This window comes from Amphimedon queenslandica, unplaced genomic scaffold (assembly GCF_000090795.2).
Source record: "Amphimedon queenslandica unplaced genomic scaffold, v1.1 AMPQUscaffold_13399, whole genome shotgun sequence".
Classification (NCBI taxonomy): domain Eukaryota; kingdom Metazoa; phylum Porifera; class Demospongiae; order Haplosclerida; family Niphatidae; genus Amphimedon; species Amphimedon queenslandica.
This window is the reverse complement of record NW_003546365.1, coordinates 214,100-231,930: the sequence shown is the minus strand read 5'-3', so window position 1 is coordinate 231,930 and position 17,831 is coordinate 214,100. Positions and strand designations below refer to the sequence as shown.

General features: G+C 36.6%; 5 protein-coding genes across 5 annotated transcripts; 2 read left to right on the top strand and 3 right to left on the bottom strand.

Moving 5' to 3' along the window:
• Positions 1-4,457: 4,457 nt before the first annotated feature.
• On the bottom strand, positions 4,458-9,696 carry LOC100635819 (uncharacterized). The gene is made up of 7 exons (XM_019996782.1): positions 9,371-9,696; positions 7,851-8,997; positions 7,000-7,078; positions 6,033-6,113; positions 4,976-4,998; positions 4,724-4,829; positions 4,458-4,669 (listed from the first exon to the last, which is right to left on the bottom strand). Exons 1-7 carry the CDS (start codon positions 9,586-9,588, stop codon positions 4,635-4,637), a joined length of 1,689 nt encoding a protein of 562 aa, XP_019852341.1. The 5' UTR covers positions 9,589-9,696; the 3' UTR covers positions 4,458-4,634.
• Positions 9,697-9,848: 152 nt separating this feature from the next.
• Positions 9,849-11,980, top strand: LOC105312842 (F-box only protein 41-like). Its single transcript, XM_011405786.2, has 8 exons — positions 9,849-10,020; positions 10,230-10,366; positions 10,420-10,580; positions 10,673-10,727; positions 10,774-11,202; positions 11,258-11,413; positions 11,656-11,780; positions 11,834-11,980. Exons 1-8 carry the CDS (start codon positions 9,881-9,883, stop codon positions 11,888-11,890), a joined length of 1,260 nt encoding a protein of 419 aa, XP_011404088.1. The 5' UTR covers positions 9,849-9,880; the 3' UTR covers positions 11,891-11,980.
• Positions 11,981-11,998: 18 nt separating this feature from the next.
• Positions 11,999-14,316, bottom strand: LOC105312841 (transmembrane protein 185B-like). The gene is made up of 7 exons (XM_019996783.1): positions 14,217-14,316; positions 13,988-14,167; positions 13,629-13,836; positions 13,337-13,420; positions 13,097-13,282; positions 12,437-12,560; positions 11,999-12,323 (listed from the first exon to the last, which is right to left on the bottom strand). The coding sequence occupies exons 1-7, from the start codon at positions 14,252-14,254 to the stop codon at positions 12,118-12,120; spliced, it is 1,026 nt and encodes a 341-aa protein (XP_019852342.1). The 5' UTR covers positions 14,255-14,316; the 3' UTR covers positions 11,999-12,117.
• A 94-nt stretch (positions 14,317-14,410) lies between these two features.
• Positions 14,411-15,297, top strand: LOC109582150 (DPH3 homolog). Its single transcript, XM_019996784.1, has 3 exons — positions 14,411-14,592; positions 14,651-14,725; positions 15,195-15,297. Exons 1-3 carry the CDS (start codon positions 14,485-14,487, stop codon positions 15,267-15,269), a joined length of 258 nt encoding a protein of 85 aa, XP_019852343.1. The 5' UTR covers positions 14,411-14,484; the 3' UTR covers positions 15,270-15,297.
• An 89-nt stretch (positions 15,298-15,386) lies between these two features.
• Positions 15,387-16,964, bottom strand: LOC100635566 (alpha-tocopherol transfer protein-like). Its single transcript, XM_003386753.3, has 6 exons — positions 16,784-16,964; positions 16,475-16,713; positions 16,237-16,347; positions 16,073-16,183; positions 15,689-15,799; positions 15,387-15,624 (listed from the first exon to the last, which is right to left on the bottom strand). Exons 1-6 carry the CDS (start codon positions 16,911-16,913, stop codon positions 15,433-15,435), a joined length of 894 nt encoding a protein of 297 aa, XP_003386801.1. The 5' UTR covers positions 16,914-16,964; the 3' UTR covers positions 15,387-15,432.
• Between the last annotated feature and the right edge of the window lie 867 nt (positions 16,965-17,831).

Below are 17,831 nucleotides of genomic sequence, written 5' to 3'. Positions count from 1 at the left end.
GTGGTTTATTGTAGCTTGGACTATCCAATAGATATTCTACTATTTCCAAGTGACCCTCTTGAGCTGACAGATAAAGTGGAGTACGACCAGAAGCATCAGTGATATTAGGATTACAGTAACGACCATCAATGAAAAACCTCAATATATCCAAAGCCCCTCCCTTTGCTGATATGTGTATTACGTTAAACCCTTTATCGTCCAGTATAGAAATGTTGCAGTTTTTACTGTTGAGGTAACGAATGATGGGAAGGTTCTTAGAGAAAGCTGCAATAAGTAGTGGAGTACGTCCAAAAGAGTCGGTCATATCAAGAGATAATGGTGAATGGTCTATAATGTACTTGACTATACTCAATGATCCTTTTTCACAGGCTACATGAACTGGAGCCATTCCATTGTAATCTTTAATAGTGAGATCCAACTGATGCTCCTCCACTAGATGTTTGAGTATAGGAAGAGAACGACTTTTACATGATAAATGAAGAACTGTTGATCCATTTGAAGTTTTAGCTGATACATCACACTGAGGAAGACTAGTGAGGTAGAGAGCTGTAGCAACATGTCCTTCCTGACATGCTATGTGAAGGAGTGTAGATTTAGTATCATTTCTAGGATAAGCGGCATTAATGTCAAATAAATAATTGTTTAATAAATGCTTTAAACAATACAAACGGTTGTATTGTACAGCAGCAAAAGGTAATATACCATTCTTAAATGAGACTACATTGATATGATACTCTTGTCTGAGCCATTCCAATATATGAACATGTCCTTGCCTAACTGCAATTAATGGTGATGGCACTCTGCTGAATATTCTAGGATTAAGGTTGTAGTGTTTTATTAATAATTTTAAAAGATCAAGATTACCAGACTCACATGCCTTTGTGACACAATTGAAGCCCTTATTATTTTCAGTACTTTCATCACATTTCATTTCATCAATTAGATAAGTAACCAATTGTACAACACCACTACTACAGGCAGCATGAACTGGTAGAGTGTCATTATCATTAGTAGAATATAATAGACTAGTATGCTGTGGATAATTACTAATAATGTGTTTAATAAATAAAAAATTACTATTAAATGTAGAATAATGAAACACATTCACGTTGCTTAGCTGATTTACTCTATCCAAATCACATCCACAGTCTTTTACTAAATACTCTAAGACATCAATAGCACCAACTTCAGCTGCAAAATGAACTGCTTGCCTACCATCGCCACTTTTAACATGAGGATCTAGTTTATATTCATTAACTAATAATTTAATTAATGATAGTTTAGTACTAGATACTGCTTCAAGTAATTTAAATGATGTGAGAGGCAATTGATGATTATTAATGAGGTATTGAACTAGCTTCATGTTACCACTCTCAGCACTATGAGCCAATGCATTCCATTTCTTATTATCTGTTATATTAATGTCACTGTCTTGTACTTCAATGAGATATTGACTCAGCTCAAGGTTACCATGCCAACATGAATAATGAAGAGGTGTTCTACCCTCATTACAGGTTATATTAATATCAATGTCAGTAGTATTCATAATATATTCTACTGCATTGATACTACCTGACATACAAGCTAATGCTAATGGTACTACACCTTTGTAGTCTGGTTGACTGGCATTCAAGCTATACTCAGATACAGTATAACTGAGTAGAGTAGGTGAACCTGATAAAGCAGCATAATGTACTGCAGACCGACCCTTATAATCTAATGAACTTGTATTAATACCATACTCCTCTAATACCTTCACTAATAATATACTACCACTAGTACATGCTAAATGAACCAATGATTGACCAGTAGCAGTAACAGAATTTATATCAAAATTATTAATAACACTTGTCTTCTTGAGGAGTGCGGACAAAAGACTCACTCTTTCATGCTGTTTAGTAACATTAATATTTAGTGAAATGTACCGGTATTTATGCCAGTCTTTCTTGTATTCTACCTTCAATGCAGCATTTTGCTTAAGTAAAGGTATATCACATGGTGCAGTGAGCTTATTATACACTTCTGTAATGCAGTATTTATCAACCAATCCACTGCATAAGTAATGAAGAGAAGAGCGACCACTATAATCAGCTTCTAGTAATACTTTATATCCAAATATATTAACCAATTTCATAATGAAACCTGATGAAGCATACTGGCATGCTATGTGGAGTGGTGTTGTGCCAAAACGATCTCTTTTGTTTAAATTAACATTGCAATTTTTTTGAAGATACTCTAGAAGCTCTACACTATCACTTATAGCACAATAATGTACTATTCCACATCCGGTAAAATCTATGTCATCTTCTGAGAAAATACCAAACTGCTTAAGCTGATCAACTAATGCTACCTGTCCACTCTTACATGCTAATAATGATAAAGTGGATCCTTCTCTATTCACCTGAGACACGTTACACTTCTTCTTTAAAAACATAATCACGAGGTCAACGTGACCACTCAGTGCTGAGTAAAGCAATCCCGTGTTACCAGAGCTATCTGCTATGTCTGGATCAACGTGACATTCATTAACTAGATACTGTGCAATATTGAGATGGCCTTTATATGAGGCCATGTGTAAACTAATAACACCATCATCATCACCTTGTGAAGGATCGCAATGATAAACATCAATGAGGAGCTCGAGAACATCAAAATGGCCACCATATGAAGCAGCTAATGGTGGATTCCATCCATTTGTACCACTATCTTGAGAGCCAGATTCATCCATTAACCATTGCACTTCATCTTTTAATCCTCTCCAACATGCTTCAATGAGTGGAGTGCTGGTATTCTCATACCATAAAGGATCATTAATATCTGTACAAAATGATAACATAACACAGTTGGTTATTGTTCAATTACCAATAGCAAAGTGAGAGAGCTTCTTTAATTCATTCTCTGGTAACTATATATGATTAAAAAATAGTCAACACATTTTTATTTTTAAAAATCTCATTACTTACCTGTTTTATTTCATGTACATGTTCATTACAGCTCAATTTGATAATACTAATCTCAGCCAATGAACGACATTGCTGACTGGTCAAAGGAAAAAGAGTTGAATATAAGAAATCAGGAATGGAGTATTTTAACTCCATGCAACCATCATCAATTTCACAAAAATAAAATTTGTATTCTGAAACTTTAAGTGCCTCAGCAATTGCTTTATGAAAGAAGTATAAGTCATTCAAAGTGTAATCATCATTGGCAACTTTTGCTATCATAACTTGAGTACCAGGAGCATCTGATACACCAAACTCAACACCGTTCACAACTTTAATTGCTTGATCATTGTTATTTTTAAAATAATCTTTCAGTAAATCAGAATAATTTGACCAAATTCGCTGGACTTCTCTATCTGTTATAAAAACTTGGATCAAAAGGACAACAAAGTCAAAATTAAACCAGGAGACACGCTTCTCTAGTACTCTGAATAACTGATTCATTGATTGAACTTTGTCGTACTCTTCTCGTAATTTATCAATGAACTGCTGCTTTCGAAAACGTGGATTCAGTAGATTGATGATGTGACACTGAATATAATCAATTACTTTAGAAAGAGCACTCCTTTTGAGAGAGAGAAATGCTTCTTTGGTTTTATACATGTTAGAAGCATATAACCTTTGTAGCTCATCAATCTGCTTCAATATGTCATTAACAGGAAACTCTTTTGATTTTCCACTAGCATATGTAGCTTTAGTATCAGGTGCAGTAAGAGGTGTCGTCAATTCTCTATTTGGACTAACTTCTATATATAATAATTAAAAAATTGATTTAAATTTATACTTTTATAATCATTATGATACCTCTAGAAGATGGGTCAGTGTCTACAGGTGACAAAGGTTGCTTCTTGCTACTTGTAGGATATTCATTTGCTATTTCATCAGCTAAGGCAGGGTTTGCTCCTCCACTTTTACTTCTAATACAATTGCAGAGCATTCGTAATGTAGGAGCACCACGATTTTGATAATCATAGTCCTTTCTTAACCAACACTCAAAAACTTTTCTCAGACTTGTTTCTGGTGGTTTACCCGCTGCTTCAATGCTATCTAACTTGTCAGGGCTGAGACCTAATATGATTCCAATTGAGTCCCAGCGTCCAGAAAGTACACCTGCCTTTTCCCAGACCAAATACAAATCATTGATACCTATAAAACAAATAAAATTGTATATACATTGTATAGATCTATGCAAAGTGTAAGTAAAATACATAGTATACTCACCAAGTTCTTTGTCAAGGGTTGCTTCTATTGTGCTTGACATGTTTAAGTAGAAGAAAAACAATGGCAATGAGAATAACAGAAGAGAAGGGAAGAAGAAAAACATGAGAAGAAAGGAATTTGATTAATTCACACCACTTCCTTTGTCCTATAAAAACAATTTTGACTGCTTGAGTAGTAAGCATAAGTAGTAATTTAGTAATTTTGACTGCTTAAGTAGTAAGCTTGAGTAGCGTCGAGTTATTTTAACATTTACCAATAATAATAATGAACACAAAGTACAAGAATTATATGTCTATAATCTGCAGTTCTTATATCAAACAGAGAGAAAAGTTATAAAAAGATAAATAAAACAATATACCACAATAATAATAATGATAATGATCTAATGAGACTAGTATTAGTACTTCTCTATTAACTCCTTTTGTGAGAAATCTCTTGTCTTAACTCTAAATAATAAGGAAATTATAAAGTACAGGATAAAGAATGGTTGATGCATTCACTTTCAATGGCTGACTGGTAACTTGAATGCATCTCCATTAGCTCCTTATCATGTCTTGACTGTAACTCATGAACCTCCTTCTTATGAAATGACTTCAATTCTTCAACCTAATAAAGACATTAGTATTGATAACATTGTCACTTTCCAAAAACAAAAATGATTGTTTAGCATTAAAAATGACACTATAGTCCATGCAGAATAAAAAAATTAAGAAGGCATAGCATATTGTATTTATATGAACTTGATAGCTAACCTGTTTATGAAAGGATTCCTCAACTACACAAAAAGAAATAAAGATAAAGATAGAGGAGGAGGGAGGGTAGTGTATAGTGAAGGAAGACGAGAAGAGAAGGAAAAGATAGACACAGTTTAGTAACAGAAGCCATCACTACAATACAATTAACCTCATGCACTATCTCAAAACATTCTCTACCCATACAGTGAGTACATGTACACTATAATCCATTATAATACTTCAAAAAACTGCTGCATGCACACACACACACTCTCACTCATTATCAATAAAATCTTAACCATATAAGGAGCTCTTCTATTGAAGAGCTTATAATGAATTAAAGTCAGACCTCAAAGAGCACATGCTTAACACATGCTATAAACATAATTCGCCTAATTAACCTAATAGTACCTGCCCTTGTTTACAAGTTGTCTTAATATCACTATCATTGAGTGATTTATTGTCATTAACAACAAGGCTGTAATATAGGAGCTAGGGCATTTTGTTCCAGGACCTGGGGCTTTTAAACCTCATAACTTGAAAAATTGAAGTCGAAATCAGCTCAAACTTTCTACATAGCATAAGGGCATCAATATGTGTCAGAAAATGTAATAAAAATTGGGGGTAATTTCGGAGCCATTTTTCGGAAAAAACCATGGGCTATAGTACAGGGGACTTTTCAGATTTTGGCCAATTTCTTAAAATGGCTATAACTTGAAAAATTGAAGTCAGAATCAGTTCAAACTTTCTACACAGCATAAGGACATCAATATGTATCAGAAAATGTAATAAAAAATTGAGGTGATTTCGGAGCCAAAATTTGAAAAAATCCATGTACTATAGTACAGGGATTTTTTCAAATTTTGGCTCATTTTTCAAATGGTTATAACTTAAAAATTTGAAGTCAGAATCAGCTCAAACTTTCTACACAGCATAAGGACATGAATACGGTATGTACCTGATAGTAATAGAATACAACAGTAAAACTATTTTAATAAAATTATGTCATTTACAAGTACACATCCTCCTACATGTACCCCACCCTCCTCCTCCCTAATCCCCATCATCATTATACCTTCTTTCATTGCTGAGAGTAGAGTCGATTTAAATGAGTTTAAAGACACTTCGAGACTTTTGACACGAGAATCAGTCAGACCTTTAAAAGAGGAACAGAGAGAGAAAGAAGTTGGAAAGAAAGAAAGTGAAGAGTAACAAATATAACCATGTTTAAATCATCAACAATCAGTTGTTGTTGTTGTTTCATGTAAACAAACTAATAATTCATAAACGATCAGTAGCCAGTGATGAGGTATGGTATGTTCATTAGTAATGGATACTCAATAATATAATGACAACAAAGGCAGTATAGGAATGAACACACTTTCATGAATAACAACAACACAAGCTCATAGGAAAACAAGTAATGGAGACATAGAGGGAGGGAGATTGAGGCTTCTTAATGTAATGAAATTAATATCTTTATCTAAAATAGCCAATATCATTAAACCACAGTAGCTTATAAGTACAAGTGAATGGTATAAGGAAGGAGAGTGGGTGAGTATACTATGAATACTAGCATAAACAGAACTATAGAATTAGAACTGATGAGTAATGACAGAGTCTAATACTAATAGTATATAATTAACTCATTATAAGTACATTTAAGAATCACTACACACTGTGTGTCATACTAAAAGCACATATTTCATTATTATAAGAACTACTAGATATGATAGGACTCATTCTATCTGTTCACACTAGAGATAATGAAGGTGCTTTATGAAAGACAATCAAAGACAGGGGTTTACCCTATCAGTATAATCAAGACTAGAAACTGATCCAATATAGCACTGTATAACCATAATATAAGATAATACTACATCATTTATATATGTTATAATAACACTCTAAATGTAGAAATGGATATAATAATAATCACTATAACTGTAACAATAGTCAATCACAACTGGCAGTATACCCAGTGGTATGAGATATGGTCATTGTGTGGGTGTGGAGTAATACAGTCTCTGGGTGTGGCTTACTTTGTTGACGTAAACACGATTCCAACTGATTGAATATTTCATCAGGACTTCTTGTATTGCTATGACGACTAATGGTGCCCTATGGATCATGAAAAGAGAGTTAAAGTGGCTGATATCATGACTCAGTTATAAAATGATTCGCTTGAAATGTTTACAGTGATAAGCCGTTAATGTGCTGGAGTAAGAGCTTGTGGAGCTTCAGAGAAGCGATTGCAAGTCAGAAACAATTCATAATAATTTATAATAATTTAATAATAATGAGATAAGAGGACTTAATGCATTATTAGCTCATTTCACGTACATACAAAAATATGTACAATGTATGTATGTTGTATAATTATGAATACATGTACATGCATGTTATGGATACTGCTCTGGTATCCATGATGCATGAGATATGGTAGAGATATGATTACAATGAGAATTATAAGTAACATTATACTATATGTGTGTATATGAGATAATATTATAAGAATTATGAAAGGAAGGGAGAGAAGAGAGAGAGGGGTGAGAGAGAAGGAGGGAGAAGTCAAAAGGGAGAGATAAGTTTAGCTGTCATGTCCTATATTTAGAACTGAATGTAAACTGCTGGAAATATCAATACAAATATTAAAAGTGAAACCATGGACATGTTACATTCTATCATCTTAACGTACCACAGGTCAATCCCCCCACCTTCCACTTGAAAGTACCTTCCACTGACACAAACCAATACAATGAATGTGTCATAGAGTACACAATACAGTAGCGAAGGGGCGGGGTGAGACTAACAATACACATATGTACATGTACATGTACACATAATAGAATAGCAAAAATGTACCTGTACATGTATACCTTTCATAACTCACTTCAGTTTGCTTCTCTTCATCACTGTCTCTAGTCTTCAAAGCACTGCATCCATTCACCAGGGGGTGTTCTAAAGTACGCCCACCCCCATGAGTGTTCTGAAACTTTTTCTGGCTCCCTGGCCCCTCGGGGGAAGGTCCCCGATATTCTCCAGCTCCGTTAGACCGAGAAACCTCAATCAGGTTTGAGGCAAGAGTAGAAAGACCGGGGGATTTGATCCTACGGGCGGGACTGGATTCGGGAGAAGAGAGAAGCTTTATTGAAGTAGAATGAGTTGGACTCAAGATGAAAGCATTCTCATTATACTCAGGACTAGCTGAGGACGAGTGAGGGGTTGGATCAGAATCAGAGGATATGCTATTGTGACGTGATAGATCTGAAGCGCTGCTGTAGCAGTCTTCAGAGTCATACGGAGTGCATGGCACAGAATGACTGACACCTCTTCTAGGGCTCGGGCTGTTACTGATCTGATTCAGGTCATTACAGCTGGTCGACCCTCTTAAACTGGAGCCAATTGAGGAGGAGCCAATGTCAGTCTCGTTTGATAAACTACCTAAAGTTTTCCGGAAGATTCTTTGAGGAGATGGCGTGTTAGTGATTGATATTAGTGGAGACTCTCCACTGGTGCTTTTAGACTTTCGAGATAAGTTAGCTTCAGATATGAACCGTTTGTTAAGAAGAGAAGATGAGGAGGAGGAGGAGGAGAGAGAATCATTTATCCTAATACCTGGTATGTCGGTAAACTTGTGGGCGGAGCTATCCTGTTGCCACGGAGACCAGTCGGCCTGTCTATTAGAGGATTTCAAAGTTGATGAGCGACCAGATGACTCAATCATGTTAAGAGAAGGAATAGAGGAAGCACGAGGGACACCAGAAAACGTGTGATAAAAGAATGGATCCTCCTTCCCTTTGCTGCTCTTATTCATGAGTGCTTTGATCTTCTTTGTCCTATCTGGAATCTGACGAGGAACCTTAGCTGGCCTGGGGGTGTGGTCTAATTCAACACGCCCAAGTGGAACGAATAGCCCATAATTAGCAGCACAGGAAAAGTAACGTATTCCTTGAACAGAGCCATTGTTACGACCTTGGGGATCATCAAGCTCTACTCCACACCATATGCCTGGAGCAAACTCTGGACTGCCAATATATCTAGGAAGAGACAATGGGAAACATTGGTGTGAATTCTACAGCTTGAAAGGACTAGTCTAGACATGATTATTATTATGACTTAAACAGGAAGAAAATAAATAAGAAGGAAATAATAATGAAGAGAGAGAGAGAGAGAGAGAGAGAGAGAGAGAGAGAGAGAGAGAGAGAGAGAAGGGGCAATGAGAAGTGTATGTAGCAATGAGAGGTAACACAAACAAAGAGAGAAAGAGAGACAAAGGAGAGAGTAAGCTGCAAATTATGTTTAGACAAATAGTGCTAATTTTCAAAGCTATGTACATTACACAAATATAGGCTTGTACTATACTATTGTTGTTATTATTATTACAACAACATACAAACACAAACCAATTACCTCAGTGTCCCGTGTTTCTCCTTCTTGTCCATCTGCCCAGTAAACTTTACTCTTTTCCCAACATCAGTCTTAGACGGTGTGTTCCCGCTACTGCTGGTAGCAGACATTTTTCTCACCTCACTACTCCGCCGTGGAGAGCCTCCATCAGAAGATTCCGAGGCCCTCTTTACTCTAGACCCCGTAGGAAAAACAGTAGGAGTTCTCTCGTGCATCATCATTGCTTAAAGTTGTAGCCTTCTTTCTCAAATTACTGTCGAAATATCTGCTCGGAAAATGGATCAGTCCAGCTCAGCTCTCCTTTATATAGACTCAAAGGAACTGGTCACACAATTAGCTGTGGTGTCAATAAACTACAGGAAGCACTAATAGTTCTCCTCAACAGCTTTTATTGCTGTATTGGATTACAAATTCTGCTACTAATGCAGCACTAATGGTCCTTTTAAAATGTAATTTGCGACCGCATCACAGCCACGCCTACTGATAATTTGCAGATAACGAGCCCGGCCCACAATGGCGGAGGATTTGGAGGTGAAGGCGAGAGAGCTCCAATCTCTCCTGGGGCGTTGTTCTGGCCTCCTCAAAGGGACTGGAAGGATGGATGGACAAGGAAAGAAGCCAAGAGAGCTTGAGGCGAAACATGATAGGATGCAGTAAGAGACTTCATGAAATCATAAAAATCCAAATATCTAAATCACTTCGATAAAAACCACAGACTAACCCAATTATGTATTATAAAAGCATTGAAGAACCAACCACTAGCAGTACTATGGCAACAAGTCATGCACTATGACAACAAATCATATTTGGTAAATAATAATCAGCTTCATTTCTCTACAAACACACACCCACACTTTTGCAGAATTAGCGAGCTCCAAGGTACAATAAAGAAGCTAAAACAAGAACTAGCAAACATAAAGAAACACGAGCCAAGAGTTGAGAGCCAAACAAAGACAAAAGAGACTCAAGAATCATTACAGGAGTCTTATTATGACTACAGTCAGTGAGACACAATAATAATTGTCACACTATTGCTTCTATTCTACTGGCAGGTGAAGACAATACAACCTTAGCGCTGGTTCTAGTGTTTAGGTTTCTCACCTTCTCTGAGCTGCTTCTTGTGGGAAGAGTTTCAAGGCAGTGGCAACGAGCCAGTCTACACCCATCACTATGGGAACTGATAGACCTTAGTGACTACAGACTGGACTCAGATGTAGGAGAGAGAGAGAAGGAGGGAGAGAGAGAGAGGGGGGGGGTAGTAGGTAATCTAATACAATACTGTATTATCTTCATATGTTCATGCAGGTATTGATAAAACTAGCCAATAGTTGCACATCAACAAAACAGATCATATTACAAGGTAACAGACACAATAATAAACACAAAACTATAAACAATCCCGCTAGGATTGACCCCGCCCCCAGCCACGCCCAAAGTAGACCTACAGGGTTACATTGATTCACAAAAGGCGGGGCTAGAGGCGGGGCTAAAGGCCTTACTTTCCAAGGCTGGCCCATCTCTGCTGTCTCTCTCAATTTCACAATGTCCTTTACGAATCACCGAAAGATCACTTTGGATAACCAGTTTCACCTCTCCCTCTCTCGTCTTCCTTCTCTACCAATCAGAAGAATTCCCGCCCACGCCCGAGAGCATATGGTCACTAAGCAACGGTTGCCCACGGATACAATCCCTCCATTTGTACCCAACGGAAGATGAAGAGCTGGATAAGCAGTACAATGACAGAGTGCTGTATCATATTGGGAAAGGGTTTCCATTACTGACAGAACTAACTATTGGAGGACAAGGATTAACCATATCTGGAATAACACAACTAAGTATGTATCCATTTTTATTTATTAATATTTATTATTTATTTATGTTTTTCTATAGTGTCACGTCTGCCCCGCCTACATACGTTGCATCTCGTCAAGGGGCCACAGATCAGTTACGAGACGGCCAATCACTTTTCATCCATCCTACCCTCTCTCTTACTACTCCAATTAACACACACCCCAATATCGCCGCAAGCAGTCATAAAAATAATCGGTAAATTCATTTTAAAAAATTTCCGTTATACTCTGGCAAGATTCGCGTGTGAAATATTGACAAAAGAGAATGTTTAAAATGTGCTTTAAATCATTATTAGTTAATCGTTATAATTAAAGAGAATTACCAGCTCTTTAAACAAGGCATGCTTTGATCATACATGTACATCCAGGAATGTACATGTACATGTATGTTTAAAATAATTATAATTAAAAGGATAATTTCTAAATTCTTTATTTCAGATACTCATAAAAGTCTGAAGACGTTTCACATTCAAATATCATTTATCGACTATTTTGCCGACGAGGGCAAAACCAGAACGCTCGGCTCGGAGAAAAAATATCAACAAATAATTAATAATTTTGAGGTAATCTAGTAGCTCCACCCACTTTAATTATTAACCCTTTATTAACACTGCAGGCAATAGCCCAACACTCTAAATATGGAGGAGTATTCCAAGTAACTGATACACAGTGAAATACATTAATAACAATAACACAAGAATAATGTAATATCCAGCTACATAAACTTGTACTTTGAAATGTATAATCTCCGCCCACCACCACACCCAAAATTAATTAATTAATTGAAAGGCTTTATTAAAAAAGTGATGTACTTACAGTGAGAGAAAATAAAATGATTAAAAAATAATATTTATTGTTAAGCTTTCATAATTAATTAATTAACTACGACCACACCCACTTTCACTCCGGAGCATAAATATCTTCGTACGGCCAATCAAGAGTACCTGGTTCTTCTGGTTTCTTTTTTATTTTATTTTTGTCTTCATCGTCTTTGGTTGGTAGGACAGTGTGTTGGTTGTTGTAGTAAGAGACGTTGATATATTCTTGTAGCAGAGGAACGGAGAGGAGAAGGAAATCTGAAAAACTCTTTCTTATACCAAACCACCCTGCAATGATGATAATAATAATAATAATAATAATATGTGCAAATTGATATTGTACCAATTTTTTGTAAGTGCACGTTACTAAATTTCGTAACATGTGCTAATTATAAACTTACAAACGTTTGTTGGTTTCCTGCAGGTGGATAGACCAATGAGACAGAACAAGGAGAGGTAGAGTGGGATCAAAATGGCAGAATAAGGACCAGTGATATTGTTATCCAAACGACTTGAGAGCAAACTCTAAACAAATTAATAATAATAGGAAGTCAATATGTATCAGAAAATGTAATAAAAATTGGGGGTGATTTCAGAGCCATTTTTCAGAAAAAACCATGGGCTATAGTACAGGGAACTTTTCAGATTTTGGCCTATTTCTTAAAATGGCCATAACTTGAAAAATTGAAGTCGGAATCAGCTCAAACTTTCTACACAGCATAAGTACATCAATATGTATCAGAAAATGTAATAAAAATGGGGGGTCATTTCGGAGCCATTTTTTGGAAAAAACCATGGGCTATAATAGTACAGGGAACTTTTCAGATTTTGGCCCATTTCTTAAAATGGCCGTAACTTGAAAAATCAAAGTCGGAATCAGCTCAAACTTTCTACACAGCATAAGTACATCAATATGTATCAGAAAATGCAATAAAAATTGGGGGTGATTTTGGAGCCATTTTTCGGAAAAAACCATGTGCTATAGTACAGGAATTTTTTCAAAAAATGGTCCATTTTTTAAATGACCATAATACATGCATAATGCATCTTCGGTAATTTACCATGAATATAATTAGACAGAGTAGCAATAATGAGGAGAATACAAAGTAGAGTATGTCTGGAAGTTTCCTTTGTTCAAGATCCTGCTGATTCTCACCAAGAAGATATACTAGACCAGTGGACACGCCCATAACAATCATACCAGCTAAATATGCAAGGAAGAGCAGCCATATTGGAATAAACACAACCTAATTAATAATAATAATAATAATAATAATAATTGTAATAATTAATTGACTTACAGACCACGCCCAGTTCACTGCTCCGTCCAATCGAACTGCAAGAAAAATGAACTGCAACAAAAAGGCCATAGACATTACTTCAATCTATAAATAGAAGAAGAAGGACATTATTAGCACCAATAAAATACAAATATTTGTATTTTCAAAAGTACTAAAATCTTACATGAAACCATTGAGTAGTCTATGCTTAATAAATTAACACGACAACCAACCAACAGTATTAAATGTAAGGACAAATGTATGTACAAAAACTACATTGTACATAAAGAGAGAGAGAGATTCACTAACTAACTTCGTAGGATCTCTTCCGGTAACAGCTCCAGAGACAGGAAGGGATACTGAAGAATGGTAGGAGGAAGAGAGGAGAGAGGGAGACCGACCACGGCATAGAGGAGGTATCAATGTTTACTGCTATCAGTAGAAGAGTGATGAAGATAAAGGATTGAAAGAAAACTGAGAGTAACATTGACTTGAACTGATACAACAATTCACTGTCTTCTCTAAAGAAAAAAAAGAGAAAATAATTAAAAATTAATAAAATACATGTACTAAAATGAGTCGATAATGTTAACGATTGTAAAAATGCATTAGAAAAAATGAAATATATAATTACTTAATAATGTTTAATTACATGTACATGCATTGCATTACCTGTAGTCTCGGCTGCTCTTACACCATCTAACCACGCCCATTACAACTGCCACGCCCACTAAAACATTCCATAGCCAGAGAGGGAAGAATAGGGCGGAGTAAGGACCCGATATGATACCATCAGCTCTCAGACCAATCAATACCAATTGAAGTATCAGGAGACAATAAAAGAGGAAGTGACTGTTTAAATAAAGTCAAAATGGCGTCCCAAAAGGAGGTAGGGGCTTACCTAACATTGAATCTGTTCAATAGCTCCTTCAGATGCATCTCTCGACCTCTATCTCGATTAGCTTGTACACAAGTGGGTGGAGCCAGGAATGAAGAAAATAGCACGTGGTTAGAGTAATCGGAGCTACACCGTTTACTTTCTGTAAACTACCATGTCTTTGGTGTACTGAAAGTATGCGGCGTAGGGCTCCGAGTACTCTAACCACGTGTAAATTGACTGTATATTTTTAGTAAAATTCAGTGGATTATTCCAAAGAAGTGAGTAAGCAATGTCCATATTCCACGATGAAGTAGAGATTGAGGACTTTGAGTACGACCCAGAAACAGAGACCTACTACTATCCCTGTCCCTGTGGAGATCAATTCGAGATTACTAAAGTAAACACACACGTGCTGTCACGTGACTTAAACCAGCCAATCCATTTCTCTCTTGCAGGAGGATTTAGAGGGAGGAGAAGAGATAGCAAGATGCCCTAGCTGCTCTCTGATAGTTAAAGTCATCTATGATCAGGTTAGTACTAGTCTTAATGTCATACTGTGGAGTAAGAGATGGGCAGAGGAAGTACATGTACAAGTACTTGTAGTTTTAATGATATTCATTGCTGTTATGGTGTGCGCCCCACGATAGCCTCACAATGTTGGAATGATTTATAAGGTACTGTTGTCTCATTTGTGTTCATACATTTAAGTACTAAAGAATTACAATTTTTGGATGGGACTCATAGTCCCTATAGTATACTTCATGCATACAGTCTAATGAAGAGTTTATGTTCACGATCAGACTCTGCATGGGATAATTGTAAATGTAGAGTCAAACCTGTCTATTCTGGACACCTTGGGACCCAATAATACTGCCTTGATTATAGGGGTGTCCTTATTTTAGAGTGTCCACAATAGCAGGTTCTATTGTACATGTATTTTGTTTTGTACTTTCGATCGTGAGTGGGTATTACTAATAAATGGATTGTTGGTCTTTATAGGATCAGTTTGTCTCTGATGAATCAAGTACCTTGAACTCTCATAGAACTAGTGACAATATACTAAAGAACTCGTGATTTATGATTAATATTGATATCTTTTCATTATTTATTGTGTTGTATCAAATATTTTTAATGTCAATTATAATTATAAAAATGAATAGAATGTATATTTATTAATAATACCCAGCATTAAAAATAGAAAATATTGTACAATAATCATTTAAAATAATTATACATGTCATTGCTCATTCTCTTCATTTTGATTGACCACACCCTCAGCCCCGCCTCCCTGCTCCCCTAATTCATCTTTAAACAGACGAGAGGCAATGAAATATTCAAGAGGAGGGCCGGTTCCGTTTAGCTCAGCTGGTAATAGACTGGTATCCATTAGCGAATGTAACTCAGTGAAATCAGTACCATGTATATGTAGCTGTAGAGACAAGAAGATACACATTATAAATAATTTTTGTTAATTTTATTTTCTACATTCTTACTCTTTGACGTAGTTTTTCTTTCATAAAAGGTTTTACGATCGTAAGGACAAGACTAATATACCAGGGCTGACAAAGAAAATGGACACCTTTCAGTCTGATAGGTGTACTGTCCTGTAGAAAAGAAATGACTCTCAATCATATGTACTTAGTACAGCTACAGTAAAGTCTCTATAATTATAACCAAATTGAGACTTTAGTCTCCATTTGGACAGAGACACTTTGGGTCAAGAAAGTGTCTCTGTTATACAGAGGTGTCCTTTATGTGGAGGTTATTTTATACAGTACGGAATGTAATTGGTACACTAGGTGCTGTCCGTTAAATGTAGGTGTACGCTATAGAGAGTGTCCATTAAGAGAGGCTATACTATATCACCAGAAACTTACTTGCAGTATTTTAACGAAGGTTCCATTTTTAACTGCTTCAGTTTGAGAAAACTTCCAAAGTTGTCCGAATTCAATACCCTGAAAATACTCAAAAACACGAATGCCATGAACCTGCAAAATGACATAAAAATAATGTCCACAATTACTCCCCCCCTCTCTCCTACTTGGGTTTCTTCATCCTCCAGTAATTTATCAAGAATTAAAAGGACAGTTCTTATCATTCGTTCAGCTGGATCTTGCTCCATGTCCCATTTCTCTGGTCTAATGCATACCACCTAAAATAGAGTATTATTCAATTCCTTAAATTGCTAGTTTTTAGATTATTTATGATGACAATTGAAACTGGCAATAAATGCAAAATTTTAATGCAACAAAAATTACTCTATTTAAAATATTCCCCACCTTTTCTCCATTCCTTGTCCTCCCATTCAACACATACAGTATCCCACTGCTAAGAATATGAGATAGGTTTGCTGATGAATCGTCTTCAGTGAATATCTTTCCGTGGTCTCTCCTTATCGTGTGGTATTTCATGTAGAGGGAGAGAGAGCGAGACTGGTCAAACTTCTTTGCTCTGAGAAACCGCAAGAGAAAAGGGGAATCCTTTCTTTCAAATACAACACCTTCTAACTCTGGATCATCTGTTATTCATAATAATTAAGGATGGGTGTGTCTTTGATTCAAAATGGAGTTTTGCTTCTTTTAACTCACTTTCTTTCTCTTCTATGGCTGCCCTAAAGTCAGCAATTACTTGCTCTCTAGTGTCTGGGTCTTCATTCAGCTCTCTTCTTGCTTTTTCTAGCGTTTCCCCATCAATAGAATTGCTGCACAATCCCGCCATCTTGTTGGGTGTGGTCTACTAGTCGTCGCGTCGATCGATCGATCGATCGTGTGGTTCCGCTATGGTTCCGTATACGAAACTAAGTCAAATCCGGACGTGTACAAAAAACACGTGGGCACATAAAAGGATGCCCACGTGGTAGAAGCTACGCAGCATGTGACACAGTTTTGATAGGTACAACAAGACAACAATACCAAAAACTTGGTACAATATACAGCAATAAAATAAGTAAATGTAAGTATAATAATGTGTACTAAGGCCACTCCAATTTGATTCCTTGTTTCCCATTACCCGCCCGCATGGGGCCGCATCGCTATTCATTATTGCGGTTTTTCATTGATTATACAAGCAATTTATACAGCTGATAATGAATAAATTTAATGAAAATGAACAAACCCGCCCGCCCGCATCAGGCCCGCCTCTGTAATGGGAAACTATGAATCTTATTGGAGTGGCCTAATCACACAACACAGTTTTTGGATACTTTGCAGTGACATACAACCTAAAATGGCAACAGCAATGAGTGCTAAAATCATTTTTACTTACCATTTTTTCTTTTCTGTAAAAGTAATCTTTTCCCACTTCTTGCTCAGGTTCCACCAAAAAGCAATGATGATAGTCTTCATCATTCTTATACCAGACTCTATCACCAGCAACGGCTGCAGCTCGACCTGCTCCTATAGCTGTCTCTTGCACTGGACGGTGAGGAAAAGATACCGTTATCAAGTTCATAGCCCTTGTTCTTGCTGCATTCATTTCGCGTAGGTATGCTGCGGGAACACTCATCTATGGAGAATCACTGTGTGGTTATATTGTTGCAGTTGTTAACTTGTTATTAGCTAGACACACCTCCAACCACACTCACACACCCACTCCACCCAGCATGTCCGGACGTGTACAAAACTCACGAGGTGCGCA